General features: G+C 59.3%; 2 protein-coding genes and 1 non-coding gene across 9 annotated transcripts; 2 read left to right on the forward strand and 1 right to left on the reverse strand.

Moving 5' to 3' along the window:
• The first annotated feature begins 255 nt into the window (after positions 1 to 255).
• On the forward strand, positions 256 to 7,747 carry RCC1 (regulator of chromosome condensation 1). 5 transcript variants are annotated; one of them, XM_042834180.1, is made up of 13 exons: positions 256 to 272; positions 451 to 494; positions 1,054 to 1,101; positions 1,987 to 2,058; positions 3,117 to 3,372; positions 3,449 to 3,636; positions 3,935 to 4,114; positions 4,207 to 4,303; positions 5,133 to 5,255; positions 5,482 to 5,628; positions 5,919 to 6,038; positions 6,474 to 6,626; positions 7,161 to 7,747. In XM_042834180.1, the coding sequence occupies exons 5-13, from the start codon at positions 3,303 to 3,305 to the stop codon at positions 7,334 to 7,336; spliced, it is 1,254 nt and encodes a 417-aa protein (XP_042690114.1). In that variant the 5' UTR covers positions 256 to 272; positions 451 to 494; positions 1,054 to 1,101; positions 1,987 to 2,058; positions 3,117 to 3,302; the 3' UTR covers positions 7,337 to 7,747. The 5 variants fall into 5 exon arrangements, with proteins under 5 accessions (XP_042690114.1, XP_042690113.1, XP_042690115.1 ...); XM_042834179.1 differs by lacking the exon at positions 256 to 272 and having other exon boundaries at positions 280 to 494; XM_042834181.1 differs by lacking the exon at positions 256 to 272 and having other exon boundaries at positions 280 to 494; positions 1,992 to 2,058.
• Positions 549 to 753, forward strand: LOC122168667. The gene has a single exon (XR_006171308.1). It is a non-coding gene; the product is annotated as a small nucleolar RNA SNORA73 family (small nucleolar RNA).
• Positions 7,748 to 13,231: 5,484 nt separating the features above from the next.
• Positions 13,232 to 18,144, reverse strand: OPRD1 (opioid receptor delta 1). Of its 3 annotated transcripts, none has more exons than XM_042834175.1 (3): positions 17,927 to 18,144; positions 14,357 to 14,706; positions 13,232 to 13,767 (listed from the first exon to the last, which is right to left on the reverse strand). In XM_042834175.1, the coding sequence occupies exons 1-3, from the start codon at positions 18,142 to 18,144 to the stop codon at positions 13,232 to 13,234; spliced, it is 1,104 nt and encodes a 367-aa protein (XP_042690109.1). The 3 variants fall into 3 exon arrangements, with proteins under 3 accessions (XP_042690109.1, XP_042690110.1, XP_042690111.1); XM_042834176.1 differs by having other exon boundaries at positions 13,232 to 13,764; positions 17,927 to 18,045; XM_042834177.1 differs by having other exon boundaries at positions 13,232 to 13,764; positions 17,942 to 17,973.
• Between the last annotated feature and the right edge of the window lie 5,570 nt (positions 18,145 to 23,714).

Below are 23,714 nucleotides of genomic sequence, written 5' to 3' on the forward strand. Positions count from 1 at the left end.
GTGTGTGTCTGGGGCTGCCTCAGGAACGCTACCGCCCCTCACGGAGGAGCCCGCAGTTCCCGCCTTCATACTGCGCATGCGCGCCTGCCGTTCCCGCCTTCCCACTGCGCACGCGCAATCCGCCCGTTCCGTTCCGCCGTGCCGCCTTGCACACGGCCCGCTGCGTTCTGCTCATTGCGCCTGCGCGGTCAGGCTCCGCCCCCACTGGTTCTATAAATACCGGCACGGAAGGGAGCTCGCTCTCTTTTCTCGGCGAGTGGCGGGGTGAGCAGGTGAGGGGGAGGGGGTGTGGGCAGGGCGCGGCTTGATCTTGTAAGGTCTGATCTTGCTTTTGTAGTTTGTATTTTCTGCTTTGTTTTCTACTTGTGTGTGCTGTGGTGGCTTTAAGGGTTGCTGGGGCCAACGCTCCAGGCCCCGCCAGCCCTCACAAGCGTTTCTCCTCTCCCTTAGGGCCTGTCGCGCTGCCTCGCGGCCTAGTCCCACCCGCTGCCGCTGTGAGTATCGCTGCGCTCCGTTTGTCCGGAGGGGGGGAGGCACGCGGCCATGACCCAACGAGGACACCCGGAGAAGTAGCTCTCTCTCGGCTCTGTCCGTGTGGCGCACGGGAGCGTAGGCCTTCGGGCCCGAGACGTATATTCCCCTTCCACGTCGTTGGAGAACAAGCCGGGCCTCGTGCCTGCAGCCTGCATATTCCTACTGCTTCTCTGAGCCCTCGGGCAATGACAGAGGAGATAAACCATGCAGGAAACACATCCTTGCCGAGCGGGTTTGGGGTCTGCAGAGCTCATCTGCTGATAGGAATAAGGACAGCGCTGGTTGTGGGTGAGCCCCGCAGCGCTGCGCGCTCTGTATGGAGCGTAGTGCTGGGATATCGGGGCTGAGCAGGGACGGGGGGATGGTGGTCACGCACTGGGAGCACGTGGCTGTGCTGTAACCGATGAGCACATCTCTGGGGTAGCAGAATGGAGCGTGTGCTTCGTGCCACGCAAAAAAGTAGTGAAATCCATTTGCGACTTAAGTAATTAAGTTTCCTTGATGCTTTTGTTGTTGCAGACGCTGAAGGTTTGTAGTTGAATGTCAGCAGCTGTGTCTGCAGTGACGGTGAGTATGTATTGAGCACAGCGGTGTGAGTGGTGGCAAAAAGATGAATGTGTCTGAGGTGTGCGATCCAACCTGGGCTGTGGAGTTTGGAGCAGCGTGGAAGGGGCTGTTGGGGGGTGTCAGACCACGTGCTTCACGCTGCTCCTCGCCCCCACCTCAAGCAGTGCTGATCCAGAGGTGCCCCTTGTTGCACCTGGGGTTTGCGTGGTCCAACACAGCGGGGTCTGAGCCCGAGTGAGCGAGCTGTGTGTGAGCAGAGCGTGCAGGAGCCGCTGGGCTCGGTGGGTGCCTCGTTACACCGGCTGGGAGAAGCAGATCTTTGAGCAGCACCGTGTGCTCCTCCACCCAACAAGGAGGCTGAGAAGCAGAGGCAGCTGCTGAGGAAGAACCTGTGCTGGGGAGGAGGGCTGCAGTGGGAATGCTGTGCAAGATGGGTGCAGCAGGTGCTGCGTGTCGGTTTGGGGAGGTCTGAATTTGCTCTGTGAGCATTGTGAGATGTATCTGCATCAGTGCCTGACAAATAAACGACTTCTGAAACGCCGCTGTGTGGTTATTTTCTGTGGTGTGGTTGCGAGCTGCTGGGTCATCTGGAGCTCAAGAAACCAACAAAACCTTTAAGATTTCAGAGCTCTGTGGGGTTGGGTTGCCCACCCCTCTTCGGGAGGCACTCGGAGCTGGCGCAGGAGCTCGCAGCTCTGCGGTCGGTGATGCTCCGTGTGTTCCGGTACCAGCAGGCAGTGGTTCTGTGCCCTATGCGACCAGAACTGCTTGCTGGTGTAGGGCTGAGTGGGTCGTTGGGGATGGGAGGGGAGCGTTGGACCTATTTTAGGGATGGAAGTTGTCATTGCTGGTAAGCATACTTAGGTGTTGTTTCCCTCTGTTAAGTGAAGGACTTAAAGGCTGCTTTTATACCCGTTGGCTGCTTTTATCGGACCTTTGAACGTTTGGAACCGGACTGTAAGTAGCTTCGCCTTATGGGAACGCTCCGCACGTGGTTTGGGGAGCAACAGCCCGGCTGTGGTGCTGGGAAAGGGGGATGTGTGTGGAAAGGGAAATTGCTAGGAGGGGAGAACGGCTGAGCCGGGGGGGATGGGGAGAAAGAACCGAAGGGTTTGGGTGGGGGAGGATGGGGAGCCGATCCCTGCGGTGCGCTGCGGTTCTCCGGATCGTTCCGGGGGGAAAAAGCGAGATCAGGTGAGAGCCGGGAGAAGCGCCGTACGGGCGTTCGCCGTCTTAGCGCGAGGTGTTGGGGGATTTTTAGGCTCCTCCTGCGAAGATCGGCCCGGGATGGGAGGGACGGAGCCTCCCGTGCCCTACGGAGGCGGTCCCGGACCTCCGCGGCCGCCAGGGGGCGCTGTGACGCCCGCCGTGCCCCGGCGCATGCTCCGGGCGGGGAGCGCGGGGCCGGGAGCGGCGGCGGCGGAGCGGCGGAGGTGGGTGCGCGGCTATGGGGAGGCGGGGAGCACGGAGCGGGGCTGGAGGAGGGGGTTGGAACGGGGTGGGGGTGGGGAAGGGTCCGCGTGGCCGTGCCGCTCCCGGAGCCGCTCGGTCCGTCCGCTCGTGCTCGGGAAAGGCCGGGCCTGCGCTGCCCCACGTGGGGAGGGGAAGTGGTGGAGTTTGGGGTGGGGGGAGGGCGAGCGGGAAGTTCGAATCCGCGGCTCCGCGCGCGTTCCTGGGCTGGGAGCGGAGCCCTCGGTGCTTCCCGCGGTGCGGGCACGGCGTGGTTGGCGGCAAAAAGCCGCGCGGCCCCCCGGCCCCTTCGGCAGCCCGTGTGATGTGGGCGGTGCGGTTGATGGGAACGGGGTGCGGGGCCCCCCGGGGGGTCGTTCCGCTTCCCAAGCTGTGCGGTGGGGCCGGGTGGGATGCTGTGTGCTGGGGGCAGGGCGCTCAAAGTCCCAAAGCTTGGGGTGCAGCCTGGCTCTGCAGCTTTCCGTGGTGCAAAGAGTGCAGGGGGTTCATTTCTGCACGAGTGCATTGGGATAAAACGTGAAAAAGTGACCTGTGTTTTCTCAAAGCGGGAGGACAGATCGGTGTCTGAGTCCTCAGGCAGTGCCTTCAGTGAGATCCGGACTGCAGCAGAGGGGACACGCAGGGATTGTCTCCAGGAAGGCCAACCGACAGCTGCACCGCAGCACTGCAGCGCTCTGCCGGCTGGGCCAGGCCTGAACAGAGCAGCTTTCATTGCTCAGATCCCAACCAACATGTCTGGAAAACGTGCTGCCAAGAAAAACCCCGTGTTGGAGCAGTCACCTGAAAGGAAGAAGCTTAAAAGTAAGAGAACTCCCTGGGCAGGTTCGTAATTCCCTGCGCTTTTCCCTGCGGCTCCATCTGTCCTTTCTGCCCTCAGTCAGCCACCCGTCGCACCGCACGCAGCCCGGCCTGGTGCTCGTGTTGGGCCAGGGGGACGTCGGGCAACTGGGCCTGGGGCAGGACGTGATGGAGAGGAAGAAGCCGGCCCTGGTACAGCTGCCAGAGCTGATGGTGCAGGTGGAGGCAGGAGGGATGCACACCGTGTGCCTCAGCGAGACGGGCAAAGTGAGTGAGCACTGGGGGCCGGGGGGAGCTGGGTGGGGGGCTGAGCTGCCCCTGCAAGCATAGGGAGCTCGGCTGTGTCCTGGAGCGGGGTTTGAATCACGCCTTGCTCTGCATGGCTGTGGCTGTGGCTGGTGCTGGGGCTGCAGTCTCCCTCCCCCGGCTCCCAGATGGTGCCCTGGACCTGGGAATTTTTGGGGTGTAGAGGGATAATTCAGCCTGCTGGGTCTCTGTCCCGTGGCTCCGTGAGCATCCTGTGGAGCTCCTGTGTCCCATCCTGACCGCAGCCCTCTCTTTACAGATCTACACCTTTGGCTGCAACGACGAAGGCGCCCTCGGGCGCGACACCTCGGAGGAAGGGTCGGAGTGCACCCCAGGACCTGTGCAGCTGCAGGAGAAGGTGGTGCAGGTCTCTGCAGGGGACAGCCACACGGCCGCGCTGACGGATGACGGCAGGGTTTTCATCTGGGGCTCTTTCCGGGTACGTTGGCTTTGGAAAATCACTGGAAGCTCTGCTGGTGGTGGCTGGGTGGCATCTGTGACTCATTTCTGTGCACCCGTCTGTCCACCCAGGATAACAACGGGGTGATCGGGCTGCTGGAGCCCATGAAGAAGAGCACCGTTCCTGCGCTGCTTCAGCTCAATGTGCCCGTTGTTAAAATTGTCTCAGGTCAGCAATGGGCACTCAGAGGGCAGGCTGTTCAGCCTTGGGCAAGGGGTGAAGGTCACACAGAACCGCAAGGTTGGAAGGGACCTCAAGGATCACGAAGCTCCAACCCCCTGCCACACACAGGGCCACCAACCTCCACATTTCATAGCAGCCCAGGCTGCCCAGGGCCCCATCCAACCTGGCCTTGAACACCTCCAGGGATGGACGGGGCATCACAGCCTCTCTGGGCAGCTGTTCCAGCACCTCACCACTCTCATAGCACAGAACTTCCCCCTGACATCCAACCTCAATCCGCCCTCCCTCAACTTCAAACCATTTCCCCTTGTCCTGCTGTTATCAACCCAGAGAGTTCCTTTCCTATTTCCTCTTTTCGCTGCACTGGGCTGGGTGCAAGGATAGGCTTCACTGGGTCATCTATCCCTAGTGTTAGTTTAAACTCAGATGGGGTCAAATAGTAACATGTTTTACAGTTAGTTAAGAGTTATTCTACAGTTTAGCTTAATAGTTGATTGAAAATGCTTTGCAGTTCATGCCCTGTCACTCCACAGGGTGAGGGCACTCGCCCTTTCTAGATCTGGGGAAGCCAAGCAGAGCAGCCAGGGAGTTTGTCCAGGATCCAGGTGAGGTTGGGGGGCTCCTGTGCCTCTGAACCATGCAGTGAAACCTTTCCAATGGGGAACCTCTGCCAAGAAGAGATCTTAGGTGTGTCGAGCGATCCTGAAGCTGCCAAAGGCCACAGAATCCTGGAAAGCTTGGACAGATGGGACTTCAGGGCAGGATGCCCCCCCCGGTGGGATCAGCTGCGCTCACCTCCCGTGTCTCTTTGCAGGGAACGACCATCTGGTGATGCTGACGGTGGATGGCGACCTGTTCACGTGTGGCTGCGGCGAGCAGGGCCAGCTGGGCAGGGTGCCTGCACTCTTTTCCAACAGAGGAGGACGGAAGGGGCTGCGTGAGTGGCTTTGGTGCTCAGAGACGTTCGGGGCTGTGGCGAGCAGGCTGTGAACGTGGGCTCTGTGCACAGCTTTGCTGAGGAGCAGAGGCTCTCTGTCTCTTCCTTGGCAACTCAAGGGCTTGTTTGTAAATCGGTCGCTTAAATCCAATGATTTGCAACGGAGAGGAGAGGAAAAGAGTGTAAATCATAAGCTCTCGTATGATGCCTTGTTTCTTGTGCCCAGAGCGCCTGCTGGTCCCCCAGCGTGTCCCTGTCAGAGGCAAAGGCAAGATGCGCTTCCAGGATGCCTTCTGTGGGGCTTACTTCACCTTTGCCATCACACGGGAAGGACACATCTATGGCTTCGGCCTCTCCAACTACCACCAGCTGGGTGAGATTTGGTTGTGTCCCTGCAGATCTCCTGCCTTTGCTGGGGCTCCAAAATGCCCTGAGCCCACCGTGCACACCCAGTGCCCATTGCAGGACATGTGGGAGCTGGAAATTGCGCTTGGGGCTCTGGGTTTAATTCCCAGCCCCTTCAGCTGCTGGATGTGAGGAGAAATACGATAACTGGGACTGGGGGAGCAGGGCTGGGCTGGGCTGCCATCAGTGGGGTCAGCCCTGTGAGGATGGCTCAGTGCTGTGCCTGATGTGCTGGGCTTTGTGCATCTCGCCCTGCAGGGACCCAGAGCACCGAGCCCTGCTTCTCCCCACAGAACCTGACATCCTTCAAGAACTCCACCAAGTCCTGGGTCGGGTTCTCTGGCGGGCAGCACCACACCGTGTGCGTGGACTCAGAGGGTGAGCAGCAGTGGGATGGAGGGGCTGCCGAGCAGAGCGGGGCTCCCGGGGATCCCAGTCCTTTGGGGGAGATTTTGGGGTGAGGGTGAAAGGCTGAAAGGCGCCGAGTCCTTGGTGTTTGAGGCAGCACGGCGGTTGTGTCTGTGATGAGCTGTTGGAGGGGCTGTTTGGCTTTTGCAGAAATGTACTCTTGTTGAAAAGGTGGCTCAAATTTGAAACAAAGAGCAGGGATGATGACAGAAACCCCCTTCCTAGAGACCTGTATCCCACTGGGGAGCCCAGGGTCAGATCGAGGGTTTGCTGAGGGATGTGGTGGGGAGGAGTGATGCTCCCAGCTCCTCCAGGGTCAGACCTGGGGCAGGAAGGGTCTGGCTCCAGCTTCCTGTGGTCTCTGCCCTCCTCACTTCACCTCTCCTGCTCTCTGTTGTGCCCTAGGTAAGGCTTACAGCCTGGGCAGGGCTGAGTATGGCCGGCTGGGCCTCGGGGAAGGGGCAGAAGAGAAGAGCACACCCACTGTCATCCCAGACCTCCCCAGCATCTCTTCCGTCGCATGTGGCGCATCGGTCGGCTATGCTGTCAGCAGTGATGGTGAGTGCTGCGGCCTCCCTGCCATGGGGGGCTCAGGAGCTGCCCTGTACCCTCATCCACCCCTGCGGGGCTCTGCCCAGCCCATCCCTTCCAGGAGCTCCGTCACACACTGGGTTGGGACTCAGCCCATTCCCCACGTTTTTGCAGCCCAGGGGCAGCAGCTGCTCACATGTTTTTGTGGGCACTTGACAGAGGGGTTTGTCAGAGCGTGCTGACCCAGTGGGGCTGGTCAGAGAACCGAGCTGTGAACTTGGGAGCTCTTTGTGGGCTGTGTGCAGCATCTGCAGCTGCAGGAAGGATTTGCTGCGGCGTGAGAACAAGCAGCACGTTGGTGCATTTGCATTGCTCCTTGGGGGCACAGTGCTGGCTTTAAGGCAGTCCATGCAATGAAATGCTGCTCCATGGGAAGCCCAAATGCCTCCTCCCTTCTCTCCCCACCCTGCCTGCCCCTCTGGAAACCTTTGCTTCCCCCCTTTGCCCAGCTCCAGATGCTGTTTTTACCCAAAGCCCAAACTCACATCACCTCCTTTGCAGGACGGGCATTCGCGTGGGGAATGGGCACCAACCACCAGCTGGGAACGGGCGAAGAGGAGGATGTCTGGAGCCCCGTGGAGATGACAGGGAAACAGCTGGAGAACCGCCTGGTCCTGGCTGTGTCCAGCGGAGGCCAACACACAGTGCTGCTGGTCAAGGACAAGGCACGGAGCTGATCACTCCGTCAGGGCGCAGTGGGATCGCGCGGCCCACGGGCGTCTCCTCCTGCCACCAGCCCCACATTGGGCAGCTGCTTCCCTGCTCTGCTGTCTCCCAAACCACAGTGAGGGAAGGCAGAGGCTCCCAGAGCCTTCTCAGGTGCCCCGTCTTCTGTTTCCGCGTTGCCTTCCAGGTAGCTGCACTGGGAAGGGAGGCACTGCGAGGATGGATTTTATACATTTAAGTTATAGCAATAGGGGGAGGGAAGCTGTGTGTGCTTGGGGCTGGTCGGGAGCCTGGGAGCTGTACAGTGGCTAACGTTGAATTTTTTTAAAGAAAATGTAAAGTATTTTGGTTGATTGAGGAAGAGAGGGAGGGGGAAAAGAAGAAAACCTCTAAAACGTTTGGAATAAATGGAGTTTTGATAAGTGCTGGGTTTCCCTCTGCATTGAGCAGGGCAGGGCGCTGCGGGTGGCAGTGCCATCTCACGCTGTGCCACTTCGGGGCTGTGTGCAGTTGTTGTGTGCAGTTGTTGGGTTCTGCCGCGGGATGGCAGCAGTGCGAGGAGCACCGGGGATGGCAGTGAGGAGGGCAGGGTCCCCATGGGGTCCTGCTGGCCCCACGCTGTCCCTGACACCACTGGGAGCTGGGGCAGAACGGATCCAGGTAGGGGCTGGAGTTGAGGTGTCGAAGCTGATGGGTGGCATCGTGGCGTGGCCCCAACCTCTGGTGTCTGTTGGGTGTTCATTAGGGAGCAGGTTCCTTAATGAGGCTCCAGCTGGGGGTGGGAGTTTGGTGGGATGCTGTGTGGGGCTCGCTGCCCATTTGCTCTGCACGTTTTGGGCTGGGAAGGATGAGCCTGGAGGTGCAGTGAGGGGCTGAGCACGAAGCTCTGCTCCTCTCCCACCACCACAGAGCAGCTTTTTGTCTGACCCACGCATCATCTCAAATCACCACCAACACAGGCTGAGCCAGCAGCGCTCACCCCAACCTAAGGCTGCTCCTGGGGTCCCATCACCCTCCATTCAGTGCTCCTCCATCACCCAGCGTGACCCGGTGGGGGAACAGCACTGTTATTTTTATACCCCTTCCAGCAAAAATAGCCAACCCCCCCCCCCTCCTCCCCCTTTGTGCTTTGCAGCCCTTCTCTGCGCCCGCTAACGCTGCTGTGACACAGGGCTGGGGTGGCTCCTTCCCCTGTGCGTCTGCCTGCATCACCTCGCTGCCCCTATTAATAGCTCAGAGATGGGGAGGGATGTAATCGAGGGAGACGTGGGGATCCTCCAGGGCTGTGCTGGGAAGGAGGGTGTGTGGAAGCAGGGGGTGAAGGAGGCAGCTCCAGTCTGATGGGGTTGGGGTTGGAAATTGGGTCAGATGGGATTTGAGTTGGGATTAGGGTGGGATGGCATGAGATTTAGGTTGGGGATTGAGATGGGGTTGGGGATGGGATTGGGATGAGTTTGAATGGGATTTGGGTTGAATGGGATGAGATTGGGGTTGGGATTGAGTTAGGGTGCAACTTAGGTTGGGGGTAGGATGGAGTCTGGGTGGGTTGGGGTTGGAATTGGGATGGGATCAGATGGGATTGGATGGGATTTGAGTTAGGATTGGGATGGGATGGGATTTATGTTGGAGATTGGGATGGGTTTGGGGACGAGATTGGGATGGGGTTGAATGGGATTTGGGTTTGATGGGATGAGATTGGGGTTGAGATTTAGGGTGGGTATGGGATGGAGTCTGGACAGATTGGGGTTGGAATTGGGATGGGATCAGACGGGATTTGGGTTGGGGGTGGGATTGAGATGGGGTTGAATGGAATTTGTGTTGGGATGGGAGGAGGTTGGGGTTGGGATTGGAACAGGGACTGGTGGGGTTTGGGTTGGGACGGAATGGGGTCGGATGGGATTTGGTTTGGGATTGGATGGGGTTGGGTTGGGTTAAGTCACTGATAAACCTGGGTTTGGATTCCTGATGCATTCCTTGGTGGTGTGAATGCCTCCCAAAGAGGATAATGCCTCTGAAGTGCTGTCCTCTTGACAAGGTGGCAAATGTTCTTAGGAAGGACGAGAGGTGAGGGCTTGAGCTCAGCATCTTGGACACCCCAAGCCCCTGTTTGGGGGCACATTGCAGCACATGCAGCACTGGGCTGCTGCCACTGCCCTACATGGACGCCAAGTCCAGAGCTGCTGCAGTCATTTGGGAACAAACCCCAGCATTTCCCATCCTGTTCCTGGCAGGGAACGTCCCCAGCCAGCGAGGAGCCTGCAGCTCATCAGAGTGAGGGGGCTTTATGGAGAAAGAGAGGAAAACACGGATGGGGAGAACAACGGCACAAACAAAAGAGTTTAAATTTATCAGCAGCGATGAATCAACTCGCGTTGTCTTGGGAGCAGGAGTGATGCTTGAATGGGATGCCGTGCGGGATGTGGGGAAGGATGGGCCTCCAAGGATGGGGAGGGTGGAGGAAAACAGCGTAACTGAGGAAAAGGAAACGTCTCATTAGCGTGGCTTTGCTGTGTGGGGGCATGAAGGAGGAGGAATTTGGGCACCGGGGTAGGATAGAGGGGGGATGAGCCTCTGCCCTATAGCAGATATGGGGTCTGGGTTTGGTGCACGGCTGGGGCTTGCACCCAAAAGCAGAGGCAGAAACGTGCATCCATTGCACCGTGGGGTTCAGCCTTGGCACAGCCAGCATCGCCTCCCTGAGCCCCCTGCGTGGCAGCCGGGGGGAGAAGGCAGCCACCGCATCCAGCACACGGCTGTGCCATCGTGCGCTGGTGCTGTGCAGGGTTTGCAGCTGGGAAAAGAGAGGGAGACAAAACGGAAAGCGTCAGTCATTATTCACGACGATTTGGGTTTCAAAGTGAAGCCAGGAGTGTCTCTGAGAGCCGGGATGCAGCCTGGGCTGCTGTGGGGGGTGGGAGAGCTCTGCATCCACACGGCGAAGTCAAGGCCATGTGCGTAATAATGCAATTATGGCATTGCTGCAGACAAAGAGCCCAGCGGCCGCGTCATCAATCACACACGTTGGAATCAAGTGTGCTGCATGAGGGCTCATTATTTAATGGATTAATTAGCAAAACAGAAAAAAAAAAAAAAAAATAGCAAACGTCTCCTCGGGTTGCAGATTTGCAGATGCTGTTCTCTGGAGCTGGGTGCACGTGGGGAAGCACCGTTCAGTGCCGTGCCATCGCTGCATCCTTCTGCCTCTGCTCCTCCATCAACACCCCCGGGCCCCCCCGGAGCGCTCCGGGTTCTGCTGCTCCCCATCTCTGAGCCCATTGAGGTGACAGAAAGCGATAAAGGCTTGAAAAAAAGCCCCGACGTCTCGTTCAGTGCCGGCTCCGACGCCCGTTTCCATTCGCTCCTGCTCTAAATCCTCATTTGCATTTAGATTACTCGGGCTGGGTGCTGTGCCGCTGCAATAATGAGCACAGAAGGACCCATCGGTGCCGCTGTGCGCTCAGATCCTCCGTACGGCGGCCCTGGGGGGGCACAGACCCTCCTCATCTCCCCCCCCCCCCCCTCCCCCTCAAAGCATCCCCTCTCGTTTTCGGCTCTGGGGAACGGAAGCGGCGCTGGAAGCTCTCGGCTCTCTTTTCTTTCCCAGCAGGTGCAGCTCCTGTACAGCAATGGCACCGAGGGACGAGGGCTGGGGGCAGCAGCGCCATCCCTGGGACACAGCAGAGGGGACAGGGACGGGGACGCGGGGTCTGCCTGTAGATAGAGCCATGTACATCTATATAAATGTATGTATAAGTGTGCAGGGCGCCCCCCCCGTCAGCATCCTGACTGGAGTGGAAGCAGGGTTAAGTTCTTCCTCTGCTTTCTCTTTCCCCTCCTGCATCTGCCGGAGTGTGGGCGAGTTTAAAAAATAATGACCAAGAGCCTTTTAACCCACTTTAAGGGCACTGCAGCACATTTTCCAGCAGGCTGAGAGAGCGGCGGGGCCCTGCGGGGTGGGAAATGGTCCTCAGCACTGTGGCCTCATGGATGGAGCTGTGATGGTGGGGTCACCTCCCCCACGTGTCCCTTGTGCTGCAGTACACAGAGCCCCGGGGCAGCTCAACCACACAGGGACACCCCAATCATACGGGGCATCTCAATCCCACAGGGACATTCCAACTCTGCAGGGACATTCCAACACTTCAGGAGCACACCAATCCCATATGGACATTCCAACCCTGCAGGGACACCCCAGTCCTGTGTCACTCCGACCCCACAGGACATCCCAAACCTACAAAGACATCCCAACCCTATGGGACATCCCAATCCTTCAGGGACACCCCAACCGCACCAGGACATCCCAACCCAACCAGACCCAGTTCTACAGGGTACTTCAACCCTACAGGGAAATCCCAATCCCACAGGGCACCCCAATCCTACAGGGGCATTCTAACCCTGCAAAGACACCTCAGTCCTACTTGGACACCCCAACCCTGCAGGACATCACAAGCCTGCAGGGTGCCCCAACCACACAGGACGTCCCAGGTCTACAGAGATACCCCAACCCTGCAGGACATCCCAATCCTGTAGAATACCCCAATCCTACAGGGACATTCTAACCCTACAGAGACATCCCAACCCTACTGGGACACCCCAACCCTACAGGGGCATCCCAACCATACAAGGACAGCCCAATCATACAGGCACATCCCGACCCTTTAGGACACCCCAAACCCCACACGGGGCTGACGCTCAGCCCAGTGGGAGGCACAAGCAGACGAAGCTTTGCAGCGCAGAGGTGTTGCTCAGCTGGGAGGGATGCACTGCAGACAGGTTGTGAGGGTGCCCCAGTGATCCTTGATTTGAGATCCAAAATTTTGCTCCGTTTGGCCCTTCCAAGAAGAAATTGGTCTCCGTTGCCTCGTCAGCTCTGCCTTGCAAAGGGGCAGGCTGCAATCGCCAGCAGCTCTGCAGCAAGGTAAGGCCGTTGTGGAGAGGTAATGACCTTCATTAGGCTCAATTGATGCAACTGGAAAAAAAACAGAGCCAAGAGGCAGCCTCTCCTTCCAGCCCACGCGCCCCAGGTGCACCCGCGCGCCCGCCTGCTTCCTCCAGCACCATCAATTTGTCCAATAAAAGCCATTAGTGCTCCTTCTGAGCCCCATCCTCCGTGGGCTGTGTGCCCTCATAGGCACAGAGCTGCTGCAGGAGGTGGAAGGGACGGAAGGTCAGCGGCACCAGGGATGCATCTGTCCCTGTTTAGCGGTGGTAATGCAGTGCAGAGCCCCAGGGCTGATGGCTGTTGCAGATGAGCTCCCACCGAGGTGCTGCTGGAGAACGGGGCTCCATCGGCGTGGTGCTGAGCACAAAACCCCAGCCCTGGGCTGGGCTCTGCCTCGCGAGTGGCTGCGAGTGCATAAACTGTCAGTGCTGGAGAGGACGAGGGATGGATGCGCCGTCCTAATCGCGTTAGCGCTGCGAGAAACTCCTCAAGTCCCCACCAATTGCTCTGTAATGAGATCTTCCTCGGGCTGGCTGTCTCTGGCAGCAGACGGATGGGAGCTGCCCTGTGGGATGCAGGAATGCAGCGTTGCCGTGGGGCTGGGGATGCTGCGCCCGCATTGCCAGCTTTGCACCCGTGGGCAGGGTTGCCAGTGAGATCCCAAAAACGCAGCAGTAGTATCAACTCAAAAGTCCTCTCTGGGGCCAGAGCTGGCTTGGAGGTCTCCAGTAAACCCATGGGTTTACTGGATGGTTCACCGATGGGTTTTCCATAGGCAGAAAGGCAGCCCAAGCCCTACGCGAGCGGTGGGCGTCCTCTCAAGGCTCAACGAGCCCCACCAAAAAGAAAACTCCCCGCAGTCTGTCTGCATTCAGTCCCAGCAGGGCTAAAGCTCTGTGGTCGTCTCCTGGGTGACCTCTGAGCGCGGCTCGTCCCCAGCACCCCGCTGCTCACCCACGCCTAGTCATGCCGGCTGGCCGCGGCCGTCCGACGGGGCGCAGGTGGAGACGCGCTCCCGCGTGGTGTTCCGAGCTCTGGAGAAGCTGTTCTGCTCCACACGAGCTCGGAAGGGCAGGCAGAACTCGCGGAAACACCTCTTGAAGTTTTCATCCAGGAAAGCGTAGAGGACGGGGTTGAGGCTGCTGTTGGTGTAACCCAGCGCGATGCAGAAGTGCAGGCTGGCCACCACGTAGGGGTTCTTCTTGTCGATGTCCACCAGCGTCCAGACGATGACGAAGATGTGGATGGGCGTCCAGCAGATGATGAAGGCTGCCACCACCACCAGCACCATGCGGGTGATGCGCCGCAGGTTGCGGTCCTTCTCCTTGGAGCCTGAGAGCAGACGGACGCTCTTCAGGCGCAGGATCATCAGCCCATAGCAGATGGTGATGACCAGGATGGGCACCATGAAGGCGAAGATGAAGACGCAGATCTTGGTCACCGTGTCCCAGTAGATGGGAGGGTCGGGGAACTGCAGCGTGCACAGCACTGTTCCATCTGCTGGAAGAGGGATGAAAACAAGGGAGAGCAGATGGAGCGTCTGCTGGGAACTGAATGCTTCTGCTCCGTGGTGGCAGAGCATCTCCATCCGTGCTAAAACCACCAGGAGATGCGTGCCCATCTCATTGCAGACTGCCCTGGAGCTCTGTGGGGTGCCTGTGGGATGCAGGAGGTGCCACCAAACTGGGGATCGTTCTGTGCAGAGCCTTTTGCAGCATCTCAACCCCTGCATTGGGCGCATCCCCCTGTCACCTTCCACTGAAACTGATTGCTTCTGCAGGATGCCCAGATTTCTCCCAGCAGCCACCAAACAGGAGCTGCAGACTCACTGGGGATTTCGCTATATAGCCAGTATACCCATCATACCCCAAGCCCCGACGTTGGCACCTGATCTGCACCCCAGCAGTGAACACCTGGGACTGTTTCCAACCTCTGCAACCAAAATGGAAAACAGCACCATGCTGGTTTTCCACCACGGTCGTGATGCAGGGACGACCTCCAACGGAGCACAAACACGGACAGGACCGAGTGGCTCAGCAGTGTCACCCCAGGAAGCACAGATGGGACCTTTCCTCAAAAGCTCACTTGCCTTTTGACTTGGTGACTGCCATGACCATGATGGGCACCCCAATGACAGAGGAGAGCACCCAGATGCAGACGTTGATGACCTTGGCTTTGGCTGGTGTGCGGAAATCCAGCGCCTTGACCGGGTGACACACGGCCACGTATCGGTCCACACTCATCATGGTGAGGGTGAAGATGCTGGTGAACATGTTGTAGTAGTCGATGGAGAGCACGAGCTTGCAGAGCAGCTCCCCAAAAGGCCAGGTCTCCATCAGGTACTTGGCGCTCTGGAAGGGCAGCGTGCTGGTGGCCAACGCGTCGGCCAGCGCCAGGTTGAAGATGTAGATGTTGGTGGCTGTCTTCATCTTGGTGTACCTGAAGGGGAGGGCAGAGGTGGGGGCTGGCGGGCGCTCAGGGAACCAGAAATCCTCCTGGTTTGGTTTCCTATCGAATTTGAGTGGGGTGGGGAGAATCGCTGAGCAAATGTGGCACTGAGGGGGATGGTGGTGGGGTTGGGTCGGGGTTGGGGATCTTGGAGGTCTTTTCCAACCTGACTCTGTGATTCTATGAGTGGGCACGGGGGGATGGGTTGAGATTGGACTGGATGTTCTTAGTGGTCTTTTCCAACTGTAACGATTCTATGTGCCCATCTGGGGAAGGGCTGGGGACGTGCTGCTGCATTGGGTGAAGCCAAAGGAGCCTCTCCCACATGCCTGGCCAGGGAAACAACACTCATTCATCTGCCTGCCTCTACTTGGAGATCAAAGCAACTCCGAAGAGCTTTTCAAATAAGTCTCTTTTCCAATTAAATCGATTTACTCCATTTCCCCGAATCAGTTGCACAATGTCCTTTACCTCCTGAAACCTCCTCTATCTGATTTTCCACCCAGTAAATCGTGATTATCCAGCCTGCTTCCCTGTCGAGTTTCCTTGCAGAAATTGGATCGATTACCCCCTGAAAGAGGCCAGATGGGATCAGCACCATCAGCAGCACCATCAGCACGGCTGGAGCTGCTCCACAGGAGCCCTTGGGGAAGCCTGGCCCCACGCATGGCACAGGGACATGGGGACGTTGGCTCTGCTGCTGAGCTCTGGTCCTCATCACGCAGTGATAGGAGCAGTGCCTGGACCCGGTGCTGAGAGCTGAAGGTCCCCAAAGGTCACAGTGCTCTGGGAGACCACCGGGTTGTTTGTGGGGTGCTGGGGTCAGGACTGTGCTTGCAGCTCCATCCCCTCCATGCGCTCCTTCCCAGGTATCCCCCATATCTCAGAGCATCCTCTGCAGCCCCCAGCTCATTAAGGTGCCCCCTAATTGATTAGCAAAGCATCTCCGTGCCTGGATAAAGCTGCTCGCAGCATCCATAGGGGGTCAGGCTGAGAACTGGGGGAGGGTGCTGCACTGTGGATGACGGATTTGGCTCTGGGACGTGGGGGGAGATGATCCTTGGGCTGTTGGGGCTCAGCTTAGAGAATGACTCCATCACGCAAGGAGCAAATTGGGGCAAGGCAGGGCTCCGTTTCCTTTGGCTTTCCCCACCATCCACCATCAGACCCCACCGGAGGGATGCAGCCCCAGGTTTGTGCTGTCAGAGATGGAGCTGCAGAAATGGGGCTCTGCACAGCAGTGAGCGCATTCCTGCTGCAGCCCCTCGCCTGGGGGAGGGTGGGGAGGGAAGAACATCTAATCTGAATTTGCTCTTTAAGCACAACGTGAGTTTGAAATTTCTTTGAGACGTTTCCCTTTCCCGTGCCACTGCGCTGTCGGTGAATGCACGTTTCAGCAACGTCTCCTTCTGGGTTAAACAAAAAGCTGAGGATTTCTCTTTGCTGTCAGTTTTTGTTTTGGCTCACCCAGGTTAAAAATAGCCATTCCAGGTAGATTCACACTTCTCTGCTCTCTGCTTTTTGCACAAAGGGGACAAACGTGTGACTCGGGCTGCGCAGCGCAGTGCTGGGTAAGCGCTTCTGCAGCTGCTGCCAGATGTGCCCCCTCCTGCAGAGGGTTTTGGGGAAGGATTCAGCCCAGTGGGGGGGTCCAGGGTGGTGAACCTCCCCTCCGGGCTGCCAGTGTCACCAGTTCTTCCAAGGAGGGGCTTAAACACTACAGACAATGCGATCTGTTGGATGGTGGCTGGGTGCTGGACGTGGGCTCCCATTTTGGCTGCTCTGGGCTTTGGGTTTTGGCTTGGATGGGCTCCAGGGTGGAGGGATGGAGGTGTTGGGCTGTGCACAGGGTCCTGCATGTGCTCATCACCGGTACCCACAGCACACTGGGGAATGGGGTCCCCATGTTTCCACATCCCCAGGTCCCCATGTCCCCAGGCCCTGCTGGTGCACTCCAGCCACAAACCCCCCTGCAGAGGGATCTGGACCCAGACTGTGCTTGCAGTCCCACTGACAGCCCCATCCCGTGCAGCTTTCCCCCTGTAAATCCTACCCAACGCAGAGCAACCCGCCCATATAGCAAACTGCTCTGTCCTTAGCCTGCATTCTGCCGAATGCACACAGATGCCAAAAGCTTTGAAACCTTCAGTTTTGCAAGGCTGAGCCCCCACCTCGTGCAGCAAACCCCAGAGAAGCCCTCCAAGAACCATCAGAGGGGCTCAGAGGGCAATGCACTCCCATCCCCCAGAGATACAGCGTCTGGGTCAGGGAGTGGGGGGCCTGAAATCATGGCTATGTGCTCTGGCTGCTGCACCAGGCTGCGTTCGTTAAGCACGGGCAGCAATGAGGTGACCGTATGAGTTTGCTGACGAGGATGCTGTTTGCACAATCAGGCTTTTTCTATCTCAAAATGCCGTCCCTGCTCCAGGCAGCTGGAGGGGGCTGACCATGTGCATCCCTCACTGCGTGCTTCCCCATGATTTCTGCTTTTTTTCTCTCCAGGGTCAACTGTACAGCTGCTTTGGGTGGGTGAAAAACTCCTGCTGGCGCTGTGTCTGAGCCCCCCGCCCGGCACAGGGCTGCGGGAAGGAGCTGCCTTTGTTCCACGGGGATGCTGTCCCTCCTCTGAGCTTTGCCATTGGGTTTGCATGCCGTTCCTTCTCACACCACCGATTCCGGGGGCCTCAGGAGCCAGCTGGGAAGGTCACACCGCTGACCCCGTGCGATGGAAGTGCCGGGATTGGAGGGGAAACGGGACAAAACGGGGAATCCCACACAACCCCCAGCTGCTGGCAGGGCTCCTGCGGTCCACAGAGCTGCCCCGTTCTGTAGGGATGGGGGGGGGACACGCACGGCTCTCTGTGGTCCCACCCAGCCACGAAGGGCAGCAAGTGGATCCTACAGCGCGCCTGCAGGAGGGAGGGGAACGGGACCCCCGGATACCATCTCCCGCAGCCCCACTTCACGCACACACAGCTGCTCTGTCTCTGCACCCCCTCTCACCTCCGCGCCTTGCACACACGTGTGTGCTCACACGTGGCCGCATTACACTCAGCTCGGCACCCGGGGGCTCTCCGCACCCGGCGCGCCCCCAGCCGCGCTCCCGCGGTCCCCTCGAGCGCAGCACAGCCCCGCTGCACCCGCACTCATCGCCCTCTCAGACCCCGCGCACTCTTCCGCCTTTTACACGCTCCCGCAGCCCCGCTCTCACCGCACGATGCCGTACATCACCAACACGTTGCCCAGCAGCCCCACCACGCACACCACCGAGTACAGCGCGGTGATGACGATGGCGATCAGGATGGAAGTGGCGTTTTTGGTTCTCGGCGGTCCCGTCTCATTGCCGCTGGTTCCGGGCAGGGCATCCCATGCTGTGCGGTTATCCCACACCGCGAGCGGCTCCGTGGGCAGTTCCGTGTTCAGCTCCATGCCCCGCAGCGCCCGCACCCCGCAGACCCAAAGCCGCGGGTTCGAGTCCCGCTCCCGCCCGGCGCAGCCGCCTCCCGCGGTCTCCTTATAGAGCCGCCGTGTGCTCCGAGCCACGTGGGGCCGGGGGCGGCCCTGCCGTCTTCTGCCGCCTCCCCCCGCACCCTCCTGGTCCCTACCTGCATCCCAGACCCCTCCCAGCACGAATCTTTATTGCCCTCTGCCGCAGCCCACCCCTCCCCCCGGTCCCTGCTCCATCCCGGTCCCTGCCGCCCCCACCTCGATCCCTGTTGCACCCCCCACACCGTGGCCCTGCTGCCTCCGATCCCGGTTCCCTACATCACCTCGTCCCTCCCGGACCTCCCCCGGTTCCTGCTGCACCTCCCCCTCTTCCTGCAGAGCCCCCACACCCGCTCCCTGTTGCCCCATCCCACTCCCTGCTGCCTTCCTCCGAAGTCATTGAGGGGCCACGAACATCCCGGGGGTCGCAGGGCTGGGGGACATCGGGTTGGGTGCAAACTGCAATACTGATCCGGTTTTCTTTTGTTTGCAAGAAGGCTGGGGAGGGGGGGAGGAGGGGTGTGGGAGAGGAGAAGGAATGGGGCTGGGAGGGCAAACAGCCCCTGTCCCCACAGAGAAGCTGGGGGCCCCATATGGGACCGGGGCTGCCCATGGGAACAGGGCTCCAAATGGCGTTGGAGGTCTGAACGGATTGGGGCTGCAAAAACGATCGGGATTCCAAATGGGAACGGGGCTGCACGTGGGGTCGGGGCTCCAAATGATGTCAGAGCTCTGAACGGGGATCAGGGCTCCAAATGGGATCGGTGCTCCAACAGGTCTGGGAACCCAATGGGTTGTGCTGGGGGACCTGTGCTCCTCTGGCGGGGTGTGAGGAACCCCAGAGGTCGGCGGGATGGAGGCGCCCCACGCCGCCCAGCTGAGGGTGCAGCTCGTTTTGGTGGGGATATTTGCTCCCCCCAAAGCTCTGCAGGCTGTGGGTCCGACCCGGGGTGGGAGCAGCACATCACCCCACACCCCGCAGCTCTCGGGATGCTTTGGGGTTTGTGGAAAGGCACTGAGGAGCTCCGCAGCCGCTGAGCCCTTCCCACACCGGCACTCAGCCTTGAAGAGGAACACGGGCTGAGCTCCGCCGTTTGTTTTCCTACGTCAACAGCTCCGAGTGCTCTCCTACCTCTCGGGGCAGCTGCTGGGAGAGAACAAAGCCCGGCGTCAGGGGAGACCAAAGCAGCTGAGCTCCTTCCCTGCCTCGCTCGGAATCTTTGGGCATCGTTACCCCTCCGGTGCTGCTTGGGGTCGGGGGGCTGCACGGGGACCCCCCGCCCGGTGCGTTGCTGCTGCAGATGGCGGTGGTGTCACCGATGCCGCCCGTGTCCCCGAGGTGTTCTCACCTCCTAGTGGGCATCGCCAGCCTGCCCCGATGCAGGATGCATCGGTGGTTCTGCCTACAGCCCATCCCCGTGAAAAACACCTAAGAATCAGCCTGAAATGAAGGTGGTTGCTTCAGAGTGGGGGTTATCAAACCCTCCCCCCACCCCTCCCAACATCGCGCCTGGCCCCGTAGCAGGGAAGGGCGCAGGGCACCGCCAGCACTGCGCACCCATCGGTCCCTATGGGAGATTTGTTTTTCTCTGATTGTCGCTTATTTTGGTATTTTCACAACCCCCTTCCCCCCCCCCCCCCTCCCCCCACCCCCCTTCAGGCTGACAATGGAGCTCTGATTGCACACTGGCAGAGGCTGCCCAGATTTGGGGAGCTGCTCCCCCCTCCTGCGCTGCTTCCATGCGTTGCAGCATTCACATGCAGTGAGTCATCGGGCAGCGAGACGTCCAAGGGGGGGGGGGGGGGACAGAGGCACAGCTTCCAAAGGCCATCACCACAGCTGTGTGTCTGCCTCCCTTCGGCTGCACACAGGCTGTATGTCCGTGCGTTGCCCCCCAGCATGGGGGACCTGTCAGACCCCCGGCTCACCCCTCTCCTGCTCACAGGGGAAGGCATACGAAGCATTCCCTTTTTCTTTTTGCCTCCCCACCCCGATGCCCAGACGCGAGGATGCTCAGCTGTGGCTCCTGGGTCCCCGCAGCCTCAGCCCACGCACCCCCCTCCCCCGGGGAAGGAAGGGATGTGGGCTTTGATGTGGGGAATTCAGGTCAGCACTAACCCAGATCCATCCCCACTGCTCCCCCGTCGAGCTGCGCTCTGTTCCCATCCCATTTTCCACCCCACACTCCAGGCTCTCCCCTTTACTTATTCATGTGCCTGCAGCTGTTCTCCCTGCACTGGTGGGGTTGGCTTGGGGAGAAGGGGAAGTCAGAGCATGGGAGTGTTTGGCTGTGAGTTGAGTTTGGGCAGAAATGTGGAGCACCTGCAGTCCCAGCTGGCTTTAACAGCAGCAGCGGTTTGGGGAGGCTGTGTTGGATGTGCAAAGCCCTTCTTGTAGCTCCAATGCACCCAGCAGCACGGGTGAGCCATGGGAACCCACGGGCTTAGCTGCAGTGATGCTGATTCAAGGGTTTTCATCATTTTTTTTTAGCTCTTCCTCCTGCAGAAAGGCAGCTGGGTTCCTACCAGCCCAACCCATCCCATGGCTCTGAGGTTGCATGACCAATGTGCAGCAAAACGTGGGCAGGTGAATGGATGCAGTGCAGGAGTGGCACCCAGTGATGCAGGAGCAGCACCCACAGATTCAGGAGTGGTACCCATAGGTATAGGAGCTGTACCCATAGGTGCAGGAGTGGTGCCTGTAGGTGTAGGAATGATACCCACGGATGCAGGAGTGATGCCTATAGATGTAGGGGTGATTCCCATAGATGTAAGAGCTGCACCCATGGGTGCAGGAGTGGTATCTCTAGGTGTAAGAGTGATACCTAGGGATGTAGGGGTGGTACCCACGGATGTAGGATTTGTATCCATAGATGTAGGGGTGAAACCCCTCGATGCAGGAGCAGTACCCACAGATGTAGGTGCAGAGCTGTGCCCATGGGTGCAGCACAGTTCAACCCATCACCCGGATGAACTGTCTCCACTTGCACCGGGGCAGACTGCAGGGTGGGCACTGGGAAGAGCCTTCACACAGAGGGCTCAGGCTCTGGATGCCGCTGTGGGGCGGTGCGTCCGTGCCTGGAGGAGGGCTGGTGGCACTGGGGGACGTGGCCGGGGCTGGCAGCACGTGGCCGTGGGGCTGGAGCCACGGGCAGTCGGCAGGGGGACTTTTTTCCCTCTCCATAGCGGAGGTGCCTTCTGAGCAGAGCATTTATTCTCTCTCCTGGTGCTTCTCCTTTCCTCCGTATCCAAGCGCATCCTCGGCGGGCCGGGATGAGTCACGGCGGCTGCAGCAGCGCTGTAAGAGCATCAGCGCACGATTCCCCCCGAGGCTCCGCGGCTCCGCATCGCCCTTCGCCAGCAGTTCCGCTCCGCACGCACTCATCGCTCTGCCCTCGGGAAATGCCACGTCCTGCTGCCAGGTGGAGGGCAGCGAGGTGGTGCCGGCCCAGCAGGTGACACTGGGGCCGCAAACCAACCCCACCCCCCCCAAAAGCAGGAGCTCAGCTCCACAACCCTCTGTGGTTCGCTCCCTAATTACGCACCCTGCACGGCCGGGCTGCTTTGCAGAGTGCAGTTAATTAACGTTTGCATCCTTGGCGCTTGCTGACCCTGCCAGACTCGGAGCTGCTGCGGGTAACGGGTTTGCTGCAGGACGAGCTGTTTCTGAGCTGGGTTTGGAAGGCAGGGTTGGTGCTGGGCGGTGCAGCCCCGCGTCGGGGCTCATCCGGAGCTCGGGGGAATGGAGTCGAGGTGCAGAGGGAGCAAAACAAAGCTGTAGGGTCAGCGTGGGCCGTGCTGTGCTGGCTGTGCATGGCCAAGGCGTGCTGAGATGCTGCTTTGGGGGCAATGCGGGCAGGTTGGAAAACACACAAACGTTTCCCTTGTGCAGCACAAATCCTTTCCCTTTGTGTGCATGGCACGGATGGGATGCAGAGGGACCGAACATCAGGGTGAGCTCCCAGCCCAGAGCAGGGCAAACCCCAGTAAATAAATGGGGGCACACACAGCTCCCTCGAGCTGCCTGGTGCTTCGTGAGATCACCACAGATCAATCTGCTGCTCTTGATTGCTGAGTGCCTGAGAGCCCCTGGTGGGGAGGAGCACAGCGTCAGGTGGGGAAGCCAACGCTGCTGCAATCTTTCCCCCATCATTATTTAGGTCGCCTAACCCCTATGCAGAGCTCAGGGATGGGGGTTAACCTAACAGGGGGCAGCTGCTTTGTGGATTTGGGGGCAGAGCCGAAGCTGAGATTTTGGGGAGGCTGTGTGGAGTCAGCAAAGCAGGGGAATCACCACACACCGGCTCTGCTTTTGGGAAAGCAAACCTTCCGTCATCCTGTAAATCCTGTAATTTTCCATGCAATGTGTTTCACCCTTCCAAGCAAAGCTCCGGGTCGGGGTTATCTCAGCAGATGCATTTTATCATCCAGGGAGGGGTGGGGGCTGACGGGGTGGCACTGCAGGATGGCATCCCTGCTGCTCAGCCCGCTGCCGCCGGCGCCTCACAAAGGTTGCAGGTGACAAACTGATTATTTTTTTTCCCCCCTGATTTTCAAACAGGAGCAAAGAAGGGACATCACGTGCTGCAAAGATGGGCGCAGCGCTGTTGTCTCCATCCAGAGGTGTGAATCCCATTCTCTGGCAGTGCAGCACGGGGATGGGGAGAAGGGGGGGAAGGGGGCACAAGAGGGGATGCTGTGTGGAAACGATGCCTACGAGCTCCAGGAGGAGGAAATCTCCTCGGGAGGACAAGGAGTGTGGCTGCATTGAGATCGGGGATGGGGGCTTTGGGGTCTGCTCTTCACCTCGTGCATCCCCCGAAGTCAGAGCCTCCCGGCCTTTAAGGACAGAGAAAAAACTGCTGATGGAGGTGTGGGTAAACAGCAGCTGTGTCCCTGCACTGCGCAGCGTGCAACCCCCCCCCCCCCCCCCCCCCCGCTCAGAGCCGCCCCCAGGTCCTCACTCCCTCCGAAACCCCCACAGCGCCCAACGTGGCAGCGTGCATCAATGCAGCCCTATGGCCGTGCTGAGTCCCCAACCTCAAGCTGAAAAATCAAAGCACCACCCATCCAGAGAAAGGGGTGAAAAGCCAAAAGGGGGGCGAGGGGCGTCCCTGGGGGCAGCAGGGACACCCAGACCCAACGCAGCCCCCACTGCTTCACCTCATTCCCACAGAATGGATTTCCCCTCCTCTGCTCCGAGCCCGCGGATGGGCACCCATCACTGCAGAGCCTTGGGGACCGCAGGGGAAAGGACCAGGAAATGGGGTTGTCATGGAAACCAACGAACTGCCAGCACTGATTTTATTTATTTATTTATTTGCTTATTTGCTTATTTTTGTCAAGACTGGGGGGAAAAAAAAAAGGATGGAGGAGTGGGAGAGAAGGGCAGCATCACTGCTGGGATGGATGGTGGATGGATGGGGGAATGGAGGGGTGGAGGGGTGGAGAGATGGATGGGGGAATGGATGGAGGAATGGATGGGTGGATGGATGGATGGAGGGATGGAGGGA

This window comes from Centrocercus urophasianus, unplaced genomic scaffold (genome assembly GCF_019232065.1).
Source record: "Centrocercus urophasianus isolate 14NV4802_14NV808 unplaced genomic scaffold, USGS_Curo_1.0 seq_431, whole genome shotgun sequence".
Taxonomy (NCBI): Eukaryota; Metazoa; Chordata; class Aves; order Galliformes; family Phasianidae; genus Centrocercus; species Centrocercus urophasianus.

What these genes read in the sequence shown, in the direction of transcription:
- RCC1 (XM_042834180.1), top strand. Translation starts at nt 3,303, where the DNA reads ATGTCTGGAAAACGTGCTGCCAAGAAAAACCCCGTGTTGGAGCAGTCA. An exon ending in TGAAAGGAAGAAGCTTAAAA is followed by an intron (nt 3,373 to 3,448) that starts GTAAGAGAACTC and finishes TTCTGCCCTCAG; the next exon opens with TCAGCCACCCGTCGCACCGC. An exon ending in CTCCAACTACCACCAGCTGG is followed by an intron (nt 5,629 to 5,918) that starts GTGAGATTTGGT and finishes CTCGCCCTGCAG; the next exon opens with GGACCCAGAGCACCGAGCCC.
- OPRD1 (XM_042834175.1), bottom strand. Translation starts at nt 18,144, where the DNA reads ATGGAGCTGAACACGGAACTGCCCACGGAGCCGCTCGCGGTGTGGGAT. An exon ending in GTGATGTACGGCATCGTGCG is followed by an intron (nt 14,707 to 17,926) that starts GTGAGAGCGGGG and finishes CCTCCCCTTCAG; the next exon opens with GTACACCAAGATGAAGACAG. An exon ending in GGCAGTCACCAAGTCAAAAG is followed by an intron (nt 13,768 to 14,356) that starts GCAAGTGAGCTT and finishes TCCCTCTTCCAG; the next exon opens with CAGATGGAACAGTGCTGTGC.